Source organism: Stegodyphus dumicola, chromosome 7, assembly GCF_044657685.1.
Source record: "Stegodyphus dumicola isolate Sdum_Otavi_A_Nest chromosome 7, ASM4465768v1".
NCBI lineage: Eukaryota > Metazoa > Arthropoda > Arachnida > Araneae > Eresidae > Stegodyphus > Stegodyphus dumicola.
The window spans coordinates 7,426,473-7,442,246 of record NC_140774.1 but is presented as its reverse complement, the minus strand read 5'-3'; the positions used below and the strand labels follow the sequence as shown (position 1 = coordinate 7,442,246).

General features: G+C 32.2%; 1 protein-coding gene across 1 annotated transcript in view; it reads left to right on the top strand.

Annotated features, from left to right (window-relative positions):
- The first annotated feature begins 213 nt into the window (after positions 1-213).
- Positions 214-15,774, top strand: part of LOC118192377 (acetoacetyl-CoA synthetase-like) — a 59,091-nt gene continuing 43,530 nt past the window's right edge. The window contains exons 1-4 of the mRNA XM_085819855.1: positions 214-351; positions 3,927-4,043; positions 10,998-11,101; positions 11,867-11,984. Coding sequence (XP_085675981.1) covers positions 342-351; positions 3,927-4,043; positions 10,998-11,101; positions 11,867-11,984 — 349 coding nt within the window. The 5' untranslated portion in view covers positions 214-341. The remainder of the gene's footprint in view (positions 352-3,926; positions 4,044-10,997; positions 11,102-11,866; positions 11,985-15,774) is intronic.

The following is a 15,774-nucleotide window of genomic DNA, read 5'->3' as shown; positions in this document are numbered from 1 at the left end:
TTGATAGAATTTAGACAATATAAATGCCATATGTAATAAAATGAAGTCAATGATTTTTATGTGGTCAAATTCTTCCGTGATGGAATTTATTTTCTACTGATATACTTGACGTCCTTGAAAACGCAGACTTTTCTTTCTGGATGTTTCATCGCAATTGTTCTTATTTATATCAGTTGCTATCAGTATCATCGTTGTTTTGGTTAAACAGTCTTTGTTAACGTAACGTATCCAACTTGATAGTTTTATCTGATATTGCTGCTGTTTGATCCCAAAACACTGAAATGAGTTAAACGCATTGTTTCTCCGATTAATACTTTTGTCACTTTGCCGGAAAGGAGACCATGGAGAAAGGTGAGTAAAACTCATTTAAAATGATATAGATAGATTTGTGCGCAGTGGTAATCGATGAAAAGAAATAGAAAGGGAATAAAAGGCACAGATTATTGCGGGAAATGTTTTTTTTTTTTGTTATTATTCATTCTGTGTTTTATTAAGTTCCCTGCAAAGACTTTATTTCTGTCGTCTCACGTCATGATAATACAGAAACATACTTTAAAAGAGATATGTGGTTCTAAATAATCTTTCATTAGTAAGTCCCTCCCCATTCTCTAATGAATCGAATAAGCGTACTTATGGATCTCGCTACGACGTGAATTCTATGGGAATGAGAAGGGGAGAATTAAAAACAAAAGATAAATCCAACTTTAAAGTTTTATGTATAATTTGAAATTTGGTAGTAAGATTAAACAAAAATTAAACAAAATTAAATAATAAATAAATAACATTAAATAAAGATTAAGCGAATGTGGATCAGTTATTTTACTATTTTATTTTAGAACATAAACTTTGCGCAACAATGAGCAGCATAGTTAACACAATAAGTCAGGTCATAAAATTAGATAAATCGTCTGAAATCTCGCTGTTTGTACTAGCGTCTAAGAGCTTCGGATAAAGTTAGTGAGTAAAATATCTCAAATTTATTAATACATATGAAATTCAGGTAAATTATGGACATTATTAGTTTTTCGAAACAGAAATTTTGAAAACGTAGTTGTGCCCTCGCCGGGATTCGAAACACACTTCCATTTATTAATCGGATGTGATAATCACTTGCACTATGTAATCATTCCTTGATTCTGCCAAACTTAAGCAGAGTTGTGGAGAAGTACGAGACCCAGTCGGTGAGGAAGTATCGTCTATAATTGTTCCGTTCGGTAGCAATGGGCATAATAATAAGCGATAAAAGTGAGAAATCACCGGCATTCTCATCAGGATTCTAACCGCAGATCTGTCAGCTGCTTTAAGCAGTATAACGGTTTGTGATGCTAATGGTTGTATCGTTGGGTTTGAGCTCAAACCACGGAGAACGCTTAGATATTTTATGTATGTAGTGTCTGTGTTGCATTTAAATTGTGGACTAGCCGAAATTTCTCTGGAGAGGTATGTTGGTAGGATAAAGAGAAGTGGGAGAGTTTCATATCCGACCCCAAGGGCAGGGGAGATTTTATATTTGAATTCGATTTAACACTTGGCTCCTAGACAGTTGAAAAATTTCTCAGAAAGTTTTAATAAAATAATAGAATAGCATTCTGGAGAATACATCTAAGCCGTTTATTTCATTTAATATTATATATATATATATATATATATATCAGTGTGATCCAATATAAGATCGATGAGAATAAGATACGCATCGGCAAATAAAACTCGTTACTAACAGAATATGCACTTATTTTAGATAATTTTGAATCATTTTAAATTGAAAATCGTCCTCAGTTCACCCGCATTCATATACGCATGCATCAATATTTATGCACTCGCAGATTTATCGAAAAGTATCGAAAGAAATTAAACAGATATCCTGAGTCTTGACTGTCAATACATCGTCTTTCTCAAAGAACCTCTACTTGGTGTGAGATAAAGATAAAATAAAATATTTTAAGTGCTGTCACTGCGAAAATTACAGAAAACATATGTGTGAGCGTCTTCCATTAAATTTAAAATCACGATGGATTCAAAAGCAGATTTATACATTTTTTGTTATTTCACCTATACTCGTACTGGTCGGAATTATTTTCGGGTAGTTTGCGCTTAATCTATTTACTTTAAATGTATTACCACGAATGTATTTAAGACACTTGCGTGTTGTTGACTAATTATGTATTACATATCTCAAGTAAAATTAATTTCATTACTAAAATTATTATCGAATGCAAAATTAAGCAAACAACTTTGTTTTGATCCATATTTTAGCTTCTGAAACATTCACAAAGCGTTTTCCTCTGAGAAATTGAATTTGCTTGAAGAGCTTTCATGTTTACATTTTGTAAACATGCACATTATTTGAATGCAGCTCTTCTCAACGCTTTCAGTACTTTTAATAGCTTAACTTCCCCCTTTTTGTGTGTGTATGCCGAACGGCGGACGACCACTGGTAATCACTGAACACTACGACCAACGTTGAAAATCCAGCAAATGGGCTTCCTGCTGGAGAGTTTCATGGTTTTCTCTATACGTAATGGTGGCCGAGTGCCAAAGTCGCTGAGCAAAGGCATGGCCTGGGTTAGATTCTAGGCAAACGGACTGGCTACGTAGGCGTTTTTGTTATTTTCCCCATGTGTAACGTGTATACGAGGCAGCTTCCCTTAGAAAGTTCTCTTTCAAGGCATCCCTTCCCTTAAGCATATAGCTCTGGCGTGATTTTTCATAATTAAATAAATCAAACAAAATCCTAGTATATCTGTACCTCATCCAGTGTTACCACAAATTTTCATTTGCCAGCAGCTAGGTGTTGGTATTTAATTTTCAACAACAACAATTTTTTGCTTTTTCTTTCCGAAATATTCTTTGGCAAAATCAGATAAACTTACGTTTAAAATTTTTTTTAAATTTCAAATGAAATTTTTTTAAACTTCAAAGAATGATTTTACAGACAGGGCCAAAAGAGATTCCTTTACGAAGCAATGGATTTTTGATTCTGCGAAATTTCTTTCAGGATCAGAGACTTCATTCTTTGATATTTACCTACGTTCGAATAGTCTTAGGATGAGGTTTTGCAGCCATTATTTCATTTTGACTTCAGTTAGACACTTTTCCATTTCAAATTTAATACACTAAAAATAACTTCCTCTGAAATGCAATAAATTTTGGTACCGCTTTACAATTTGCTGATGTGAATATTTTCCCGGGGAAAGTGCATTAATGTAAACTTCGAGCCATATATTAATTTTAGGAGCCATCTCCAAAATAATTCTCTTTCCCTGTATTCCACTCAAAACAAAAATGTAGCAGACGATTAATACTGAAAACGCCAAATTTTTATCTTAAAATACTAAAGGGAAAATTATGCTTATACAGGAAGAAATACCTTTTGTAGTAGGTGATATAACTTACAAAAACCATTGTCAGAGAGTACAAACTTTTGATCTCCCTCATCGTACGTAATATATTTATGAGTTGCAATAATGTCCTGAATATTCAGAACAATTTTCATGTAGGTGTAATATAAATTATAACATAATTAAATAAAAAATCTAATTTTTCATAATGAGATATAAGTATACATTATTAAACAGTATACGTTTATTACTTTGAAATCGCACAATTTGTTAAGCAACTATAGTCGCAATTTAAAAGGTTAAATTATTTCATTGTGTATGCCAGTTCTTTGAAAGCTGACTAGTTTTTAGGCTGCTGGATGATTGGATGATAAATGCTATGGTAGTATAACATAATGCAACGTAACGGAACGTGACTAAACTTAAAAAATTCAAATATATGCTTTCCTAGCATAAAAATGTAAATGTTTATCAAAATGTAATGTATTGTCATCTTTATCAATATACAAAGCATTGTGATATCCTATTTTGTTTAATTTCTCACCATAATATTTTAGTAATAATAATTTTTATGCTTATTTCTTATAGAAAACCATCCAAAACAAATGAGATCTCGACCACCTATTTTGTGGAACAAGAAAGTGCCAGATACAGAACTTGAAAAATTTAAGAAAATCGTTGAAAAGAAGTACAATCTACATTTTGGTAAGATATATGCGAATAAAGAAAATGTAAAAAACTGACATTGGTAACTGCAGAATATCTACACGCTGTTTAAAGAGTGCAATCTTAAAACAATTTTCATTTCTTACGTATGTCTGGCAGTTTGAATATTTTTTAATTAGAAAGAGTTACGAGATTTTGATTATTTATACTTCAAAATACCTGAAATATTATTTTCACAAAAAGTCAAAAATCGCATTTTTGGTTTTCTCTCTAATACGTAAAAGAAAAAGGAGGACGAAAATGCTTATTTATTTAACTTAACTATAATATAAAATGCAAATATTTCCGATCTAATGTAACTGTAATATAAAATGCAAACATTTTTCATGTAATGTTGCTATAATATAAAATTCAAAAATAAAGTATAGTCATCCAAGCAATGTGGGGTGAAACTAAAAGAATTTAATGTTTTCAATGCTTAGGCGTTTTATACAATGGTAATGTTTTTCCAAAACCCAGCTTTCAAGTTTCCGCGTTCTTCATTTTTCTTCGATAAAACCTTTGATTATCACTTGTGTCACAGATTGCATTTCATCAGGCAATTCTTCGGTAGGTACAATGGAACCTCGATTATCCAAGGTAACTGTGACCGTTATCACCAAAGATAATCAGAAGCTCCCTAAGTCATTCCAGGTTTTATTTTGACGAGATTTTTTGAAACTGGGTTATCATTTTTAGAATCTCTTTTATCAATGAACGGGAAGATTTTACTAACAAATAATCTATACTAAATTTAACCTTCCAGCGGGCGCGCCTTCTGCACCAACAAGAAAGGTCGCGCGTATTTATTAGATACGCTATTATAAAAAATAAATTTTCCAGAGCAAAAATATTAAAATTAGCTTGTAAATAGTTAAATGTTAATAAGTACAATTGAGTTAAACAATATTAACTCTTAATTAAGGAAAATAAAATAAGTATAAAGGAAAAAAACAATATAAAAACAATACTTATCAAACTAACTTGAAAGTAAAACAAAATTAAACTGCGAATATTTCAATTGAACTTTTATATTTTTAATTAGTAAGTGAAAAAACACATTAAATATTACAAAACAAATCAATTTCATAGTCACTTCATTGCATCGGTGCAGTCTGAACAAATATGTTTACAGTGCTCTAGACAAATGAATTTTAAACAAATCTCACAGATGAACCTCGTAATTCCAGTATGCTTGTCATTTTGGCAGGGTTTGCATCTTTTTTTCCCTGAAGTCATTTCTTCAACAACAGCTAATTCTGCTTTTCGTTTCAACAATTTAAATTTCAGCTCACTTTGAAGAGAGTTAGGGATTCTTCTTTCAACGTTTTCCTTCACAAGAGCATTTGTTAGCTTTCGCAGATATTATCTTCTAAGTAATTTTTCACTATTATTCGTTGAATGAATTATGTAGCTGTTGATTGCTGCTATATTCAGCATAGGGAAGAAAACTACAAGAGTCCATACCTCCTTTGGTACGATTGTAAAATGTGATAATCTCAGGCTTTTTTTGGTCTTGGGTATTTTCATCTATTGCTACGTCATCATGAAGATTTGAAATCAATATGACGTTTCTATAACGTTTGGGTACATAGGAGAGAAGTGTCATATTTTTTCTTAATCCAAAAAGACTCGTATTGGGTTCCCGAGTTTTCGCCAGCTTGAACTGATCCGGAATTTGAGGTTTATTGTTTTTCAAAGTACCTACAAATGACAATTTTTTTTCATCTATTTCTCGTACTAACTCAAAACTTGAAAACCAGTTGTCTGTGGTTACATTTCTTCCAGTGTTATCAATAGGTTCTGTCAACCTTTTTACAACATCTTGTGGTTTGTTGCTTACGTAAAAAGACAATCTGGCTGCGCTCCAGCATAAATGTCCATATTGTATGTGTAAACCATACGAGCGTCTACCATGGCATAAATTTTTATGCCATATTTGTTCGGTTTTTTTGGGAATGTATTGAATGACACCATCTCAAAATCCTTCTAGTTTCTCATCGGTTGTGACAATAGCACTTCTGGCAATTAGAGACAAACTTTTCAAAAATGTTTCTTATTGGAGCCAAGCGGTCGACTTCTCTTCGTTCTGCTCTTGTGTTTATGTCATCATACCGTAAAGCTCTTAGTAAAAACAAAACACTCTTCAAGTTCATTACTACTTTAAATTCCTCCATTCTCCACAGTTCCTCAAGATTCCAGAACTCTGTTACCATGATAAATACCAGCTAAGTAAAGTAAGCCAAAAAAAGCTTATTTCTGCCCATTCGTTTCTATACTGTCCCTTATACGAGAATAATTAGACTTCACAGAAGAAATAAACTTATTCGTATCTTCAGCGATGATTTCTATCAAACTATCAGTAAAGAGGCATTTCGATATATCCAAAATATCTGTTAGATATTTAGCTTCACCGATAACTCCAGAAATATGAACACATATGTTACGAGGCGCTCGTTTAGTTTTCTTTTTATGCCATGTCCAAGAATCGATGACTTTTCTGTTTTATGAACTATATACATTTCGGAAGAATTATCATCATTATTTCCCTCTTCAGAATTGCCCTCTGCACTTATCTCCGATTCTAAATCACCTTTTTTTTGAAATTCGCTCTTCTTCATCTGTAATGCTTTCATCTAAAATAATGTCCTCATCGTCATCCCTGTCACATAAAGGCATATTTCTTATAATCTCAAGATCCTTCGGATCATTCATGTCGAGTATTTTACTTTTATTCGCCATAACTGAAAAGAAAAGAACAAAAATATGGTCGCGCGTATGTGACGCATACAGTGCTTCTATTTTATCATGAAAAGAAATTATGCACACAAATTATACAAAATTATAAGATTTAGATGCAAAAGAATAAAGATTTTCTATAATAAAAAAGGAAATTAGATATAGCAAAAACTTACTTCAACGGTCGCGCGTATTTCTGGAATACAAATAGTAAATCTGCAGACTCGCGTTAACCCCTCGAAATCCAGCAGACGACTGAAAGAAGGGCGAACGAAGAGGAGAGAATAGCCAAGAACACGCGGTCATAGCGCCTTCTGGTCTACGAAAAAAATGCGAAATTAAAATCTAGTGTATGTCACACATACGCGCTCCCGCTGGAAGGTTAATTTTGTGATAAAAATGTGAAAATTGGAATACACAACTTGTATCAAAATGTATGCAAACTTTGAAATTTTCAAATTTCTTACATGCATTTTAAATAAGATAATTTTATTTTGATGATGTATGGTAACACTTTTGTGACAGTTCTATAATTCTATCAGCTGTAGTAGGGCCGTTCTCTGTTTTTCCACATAAACTAAATTAGGTGATGCAATGAACCAGGCGAATTCTCGTACAGGCGTGAATAAATACCAGCAGAGGAGAAAGGTGAAAGTAACCCCTTATTAAATTCAAAAATAGTTAACAGAAAGGCACGATCTTGGTGCCTTACAACAGTACCGTCAAACTTGCGGTGTGATGATAATCCGAAATTGCCAAGAAGCTTACTAGCGTAACAGCGAAACAACAACAAAACGTGTGCTGGCTAGCGAAAACATGCTCTGAATAAACTCAGAGATTCACCCTTTTAAATACAACTTTAAATTTACATCCTGGTGAGAAAATATGAGGAGAAGTTGAGAAGTTTAGTAAAAGTATCAAACTTATAGCAAATTTGTTATGCAAAATAATCGAAACCCTACACAGCTACTTCACGATACTGCCGCTTTTTGATAAATAAGAGATCCGACATCGTTGCATTTAGTTGCAAGTTTAGCTCAATGCTTTAGGACCTATTATTCACCAAGTGGTGAAATAGCTGAAAACTGGTAGTTCGAGCCGGGTTTAAATCTTGGCAAACGGGCTAACTAAATGGTTAAATGCATGGAAGGTTTCATGGTTATTCTCATATGTGATGTTTATGTTATCCAATTTCTTTAGAGACTTCTACGAAAGTGCCATTCCCTTTAGGTACAGTGTTCTCATATGCCTTGCGATAGTGCAAAATAAATCAAGATTTTTATCATTGCCTAATTTTTACATTTTTTTATTTTATCGTCATTCTGAGCATTACTGCAAATTTTATTTTTCTCCAGGTTTACAATGATGGACAAAAATGAAAGCGCAACTGGCATTTTTTCAAAAAATGGGGAAAACATTTTTCAAATCATTACTTTTATGAAACATATATTATTTATGTTTTTTTAAGATATTATAAAGTTAACGACAAAATATTAAACTAAAATTAAAATTAATAGATTTGCAAACATAAACAGAACATTTCAATTCATCAGAATGAAGGACAAAAGTGAAAACTTAATGTTGAAATTATCAGAATAAAATGCAGTCAATACTTTGTGGTAAATCCTTTGTTTTTCATAACTGCCTTGAGTTTATTTGTCATGGAGTTCATCAACTACTTCCTTGTTAAGAAGAATCTTTTTCCATTCATCTACGAGAAGCTCTTTCACACTCACTATATCGTGGTTCTTTACTCCGTTGTCAAGTTATTTTTATAAATATTCGATGGGAATTAAGTCAGTGGATTGAGCTGGACGATTGAGAATGTGGGCGTATGATAGAGCAACCACAGGCGGACAATATACAATACTGCATGCCGGGTGTTATTTCCTGTTGCCAGGAGAATGTATTGCATAAATGAAGCTTACGGCCGCTTTGGTGAAGATTATGTTCAAAGATATTCAATTAGGCAATGCTCTGTCAATGTGTCATCAATGAACTCAATGTTGCAGAAAGCTATACTCAACACGCAGCCTCAAACGCGTACACTTTTGCTCCCATGTTTTTACTGTTATTTGAATATGCTTTTCTTGTAGATCAATTTTCGGTTGTATTCAAACTATATCCTTTCCATTGCAACGAATAAACAAGATCTGCTTTCATTGGAAAACAATACAATCGACCATTACCTTTATTTAAATGCTCTCTTGGAAAACAAGCATGTTCTTCTTCGATTAGTTTTTCTAATTTGTGGTTTTATCCTGGCTATCCTATATTTGTAACAGGTCCGATAAAGAAACCGGGTATTGATTTTTTGTTAAATTTCTTTGTTAAAATCTTTGAGTGTTGTCGCGTTAGCATATGAAGAACGTTTTGGTTTCACACACAATGCTGATAGATTTTCGCTCAACTCTACGGGTCAACTTTTTTTTGTGTTGTCAATTTTTGATCCGTTTACCACACTGTCAGACGATCTGAAACTTGTTATCACAGTTCTGACTTTGTACCAATTCCTAAACACTGTTTCACCAATTTCTGTCAGTGATTTAATCTTACTATATAAGCAAATAATTATTTTCTTTAATAAATCGTAATTCCTATACGCTTACCAGCCATTTTAAATTTTGCACCAACTAAGCAGAAATAGTCAAGTCTGCTTCAGATAAAAACAAAACTGTTACCTGTCTCAGAGCACTCAGATTGGTGTCTACAGAATGACACAATAAAACTTAATTTGCAAAAAACTCAACACCGCGCTTTCACTTTCATCCTTCATTTTGATGGGTTAAAAATGTTTCGTTTACTTTTGCAAACTTATTCACTTAACTTTGATTTGACATTTTGTGGTTGTAGTTGTAATGTTCTAAAGCTTATATAAATAATATATGTTTTGGTAAAAGTAATGCTTTTAAATAGGTTTCCCGTTTTACAAGAAAATGCAAAAAATATCTTCCCTTACATATTTTATGCCGCGAATTACTTTTTCATCTCTCACAATTTGAAAATTTTTAACCTTTCCGAATCGTCATAATTTTATCCTCCGAAACAAGTCTACGAATTACCTATGAGTTAAAGTTGCTTTCATTTTTAACACATGAAGGCCAATTTGTTACATCAATGAACAATAGGAAGGATATTAAACGACCCATGACACATAGCAGGGTCAAAATCACGGAAATCTGCCGAATATAAATGATATTTGTTTTGTTCTTTCTAACATTACTGCATTTTACTGAAATGTTTCTTTACATAGATTGCTGGCTCGGTTAGCAGAAGCCTCGGTTGATAGAAACACGATCAATAGATATTCTACTAGGTAAATCATACACTGTCAAAATTAACCAAATTTATGGCTCAATAAATTTGCGTGAGAAGATATGGTTCTCTTAGACAATAAATATATTTTATTCTTCCCGGTGATTAGCACAGCCACCATATATTTGGGCACTATTTCGAATTGTGAAAAAGGCATGAATTTTGTAAATGTATAGTTTTTACGGTACCAAGAAACTTCAAATCCGTCAAACCGAAAGTCGCTTCAGGAATTGAGTTTTACCAAGTCTTATTCTTCCCTATAAAGTGCCAAGGATTTGCTCCACAGTAGACTCTCTCTTTTTTTTAGGTAGGATGAATTCGAAAACTTAACCTGGCGTATGGTCAATTCGAAAAAATTAACAACATACAATAATAAGCAATGTAACAAGTTGGATGGAAATTAAATTGGGATATAATGGTGTTAAATTTGGCTACGATGGATTATGGACTTGATCTAGCTTATGGTCAATCACAGCAAAAATAACAACATACATTAGTGAGCATTTTAACAGATACAATGGTAATAAATTTGGTTAGGATGACTCCGCGGACATGATGTAGATTATGGTCAATCAGAATAAAAGTAACAACGTATATTAATGAGTATGGGAACAAGCTAGACGGCAGCGAAACCGTTATAAAAGTTTAGATGATTTTAAATTTGTATTCTTACACATAAATAAAACTATAATCTTCTCAATATTTCACCATCTGAGCTTTTAATTCTGTTAAATCATATTAGATCTTCTAACATTCTATAGTATTAACTAAAATTCTTATTACTGAATTATCTGTATTGTTCTTCATTGTAAAGGTTATTTAATTCTTTCTTTTAACCGCAGAGTAACGATTTTACTCCATGTTATTAAGTACAGTAATAAATTATGGGTTATATTACAGATTCTTATTGGGATCTCCATAAATGGTCTGTAGAAAATTACGCCAGTTTGTGGGAAGAAATATGGAATTACTTCGGCGTTGTGGTATCCAAAACTTATGACAAGGTATTGATATGTTTCCTACGTTACGTGCATATTTAATCATTTATCTCTTAAAAATAAACCATTGAATGATTTTATGCTAACAACCGTTTACCTTTAAGCAGTTATAATTACTTTCAGATAATTATATTGCGCTTTACACATTTTATTTCCTTTCAAAGGTTATGCATAAAATCAACACATTTTTTCCTGTGGTTTTGACAACTAATAGAAGAAAGGATAATTTTACCGACTACGGATACGGTATATTACGATATATTATGAAAGGCACGCAACATGCGTTTTTTATAATTCATCCTATTTCAATTCCTTTCCATATATGAAATTGGTTTTAGAGAGTAATGTAACACAGAAACATTTTGAAACTTAAGAAAAGTAAACTTAATCATAATTTTAATATATTTTAAATGTCCTCTTTGTGAATTTTTCATTAGTGCAGCAAAGTGATTTTTAATTTTATTTTTATTGCGTGCAATTACGCAAATTTATGATCAATATCACTAATTGAAAGCGCAAGGATATAGAGAAAGATTAAAATAAATCTCTGAAAAAAATGTGTTATCGGATATAACTCTGTATCATATATTGCTTTTGAAGCATTTTTACCAGTCGTAATGTTCTAACTTACTTTTATTACACATTCCTTAATTACAGTTAGCCAATTATAATAAAAACGTAATTAAAAAACAAAAATTCTATAAAGCTACCTGTCAAACGCACGTTTCCCCTTCCTCTTCAAAGGCATAAATATTGTTATTTTCATTTTAGGTTGTGGTTAAAACTGGTGATGGATTTCTGGATTACGATTGGTTCCCAGGCGCAAAGCTTAATTTTGCTGAAAATCTCATGCGGATAAGAGATGACAGAATTGCAATCATTTGTGTCGGTAATTTGACTAATAATTTGCATTATATGATTAATATAACAAGTGATAAGAAATAGTTTTCAGTATGTAATTTCAATGAAAATTGCATTATAAAGAATGTGTTGAATTTTTGACGGTAAAAGTCTTCCCATTTAGGATCACGAATACATGATGATGAGAAATTATAAGGAAAGCGAAATGAATAAACATTCCATCATTACTTATTTTAAATCTTTCATTTTTTTTTACTTTCTCTTATGATAAAATGTTTTGAAACATTTCTCAAAAAATGAAATAGACCTTTTCTCGGAAACTTTTGCTTTATTCAAAATTCCCCAAGGATAATAAAACCATTCTTTAGTGCTTTTTCAATTATGCATATCTGTTTTCGTTAATTTTCTGCTTTTCTTACATCTATAGGTTGTGTTTAGAACTGTTTATGACGGTTTTTTATAATTTAAATCCGCATATTTTTGCCTATTAATTTCTCTTCTTCATTATTAGAGGTCTATATATTTTGAAATGCAAATATATATATATTTTATTTCGCTATTTTTTAAAGTTATCTTTTATTATTATACACTGGCTTTTGTTTATTATGGTTTACCGTCTTTCAGAGCATTTGAATCTGTTTCCAAGCTGTTATGAAATAGGTTATGTAACTATTAATATACGGAAAGAATTTTGATTAAAGTTGTGGAACAGTTCTCTGTTTTCTCGTTCCAAATGTTAAAAAATATTACAAATATATCATTTTAAATATTAATTTTATTCTTGTAACCTGAATATTCCGTTACAGGTTTTGTAGATACTGCAAAAATCTGAATTTATAATGCTATCCGCAGCAGAAGTTCCGATTTTTAAACTTCCGAAAGAATGTGAAGTTTTCTTCTTTAATAAAAAATATACTTCTCTTATCAAGCAAACAGTTTAAACTAACAATGAAAATTTGATTTTCAGTTTTTGTTTGTTGAGTTCTGTTTATCTCTGCTTCAATTCCAAGTTCACGATATGTAGATTTTGCTATATTTCTAAAATAAAATGTTCTTTGATTGAGTTTTATTAAATGAATTTTGGAAGACCTAGAATTCAAGGAAAAGGCTGTTGTACAAAGGTGTTTAAGAGACACATGTCCTTAACCTTGGCCTTTTTTGGAGTAGGTCAATATCATTTGAACGAAATTACTATATTACAAACAATTTAGTGTCAGCTAAAATTTCTAGAAGAATCTCTTGCAAACAAAATACGTTATCTTATCGAACTGACAACGTATATTTGATAAGAATTTTCCTGGTTCGTTTAAGGTGTATTTCATACTCCTCTATGTTATTGCGCAACAAGTGTATCAGCATGAATTCCGGTAGTTGCAACAGATAATATTCTGTTACCAGCTTAACAATTTCTCTGGAAAAAAAAAACAAACAAACATAAAATTAAAAAACTGAAAGACAAGTGTTATTGGAATAATGAAATTCTGTATGGTTTGTAAACCTGCTTCTCTTCCCTTTATATTCGCAAATAAAATTTAGATATATAGAAGGCCATTTCAACCATTTAAACAAATAACTTTAAAGAAATTTATATTACGTAACATAGATCAGTATTGATCTTCTAAAATGCAAGAGTAATATCTTTTAAACTAATGCCGGCAACAAATGCAGATTAATATCTCTCAATAAATCAAAATAAATTTTTGAACAATATACAGTTTATTTGAAATTTTTATGAACTTTAGAAGCCAATAAAGACACAAGTGGACAATAAATTCAGATACTGCCGAATATAGCTACCCAGTTAACCGTTGTCCTCTTAAATGCTCACTGAAGGGACGAAAAATATACTTAATCGAAGACAATATTCAAGAAACAGCCAAAATACCTCCCAAATACAACATTAACAGGAAAACATCGTAGCCTAAAGGAATTCTACTACCGTACCAAAGAGTATAGAATTGCAAAGGATTTGACGAACAACACTGGGAATTCTGTTTTGATGTTTTTGACTGTATTTCTGTTTTGATGCTTTTGATTGTATTTCTGTTTTAATCTTTTAACTGTATTTTTGTTTGTATGTGCGTGCTGCGTTAACCATGAGACCGATTATTATCGGCCAGGGGGGTTGCAGCACAGTCGTATATTACATTGCAACATTAACAGCCTCTTTCCAGTAGTGCGAGGAAGATCCATTTGCCAAACATTATTCTAAATACCGTAATATTATATCTGGAACGCTAAAACAAAGTCCTCTGCAGGAGGAAGCTAGGAGTATAAGCACTAAGGCACACCGACGTAGGGTACAATTCACGCCACTAATCGTGTCTATAATCTTCATTCCACCAAACCCACAGAAACAAAATTCATCGCCATTTTGTTTGTCTATTTCATCTGTTGTGATAAGCATATTGTAAATAATTACAGACGTGGTCTACAAAAAATATAGCATCTCTTAATTGAAGATTTAGCTCTTAGCTAAGAGCCGATTTTGAACCTTCTCACATATTTCTCTAGCGTTTAAACTCTCAGAAACATTTTTAATAACAAATATAACATGTATGCATAAGCTGAAAAATTTCGGCTATATGAAATTTTTCGTCACACCCTATACTAGTTTGAGTTGTCGCTTATGTTCTTTTATTCTGCAGTTTTCTCTCCATTATTTTCCGAATGGATGCTGAAGATGAATTGGTACTTACTTTCAGTTTGCATAAAGTCCATAAAAACGTTTTTAAGAGAAATTCACATTAATGATATTGGTCAAGTTTTAAGGTATGTCTCCCTAGCGTGCCTTCGTGGTGTAGTGGTTCTGCACACTGGACCGGTATTCCAGAGGTCCGTGGTTCGATTCCCGGCGAAGGCGATTGCTCATTTTGCATCTTTCCTGCTTCTAATTAATCCTAATGTCTCTAAAGTGGCGCTCGAACTAAAAGGGTGTTGGATGATGATTTTCCTCACCCAGGATTTGGTGATTGTGTCCCCTAAAACCCCCAGTCGCCTTTTTAAAAAAGGGGAGCATATAAGATATTTCTCCCGCCTTCCAGCGTGCCTTCGTGGTGTAGTGGTTCTGTACGCTGGACCGGTATTCCAGAGGTCCCTGGTTCGATTCCCGGCAAAGGGCAATTGATCATTTTTCATCATGCCTGCTTTCAATTAATCCTAATGTCTCTATAAAATTTGCTTGCAAACATTGTTGTTTATTACCATTTATCACATATTTTCCTCATATCTAATCATGCTTGGTCTTCCGTTATTAACAGTACATTCTTTTCGTTTTTAATACCCATTTAACTTAAGTAACTAAATGAAATTTCTTTTCAGATTAAACTGCTTGGAAATGCGTATAAATTTTAGTATTTATGTTTCTGTTAATTTTATAAGGATTACAAATATTTCTTGCATGTGTTTAATTGCTTTCCCGCTACTATTTATATTTTTCAAACTGTAGTTCTGTAGCTTGACTGTAGTTCAATCTGCAGAATATGAAGGGAGACTTATTATAGTTTAAAAGAAAATAAAGCAACCTTTGTTCTACACTGAGAGTAAAAACTTACATTTCATTTTTGCGTACCAGCAAGAAGAAAAGGAATGCATTAAGCTGCCGAGATACAGAAAGCTTCAGAATCAAAGGTCACATTCTTGGGAAAATGTATTTAGAGATTTTATTTCAATGCTTTTACATATATTTTACAAGTTGCTTAAATTCTTATGAATTTGTTAAAAAGAATAAACAATATTGTTATTATCGTTCGGATCCAATAAATTATCAAATTATAAGTTTTACATTTTCAATTTTGAATATTGCTATTTTTATCACA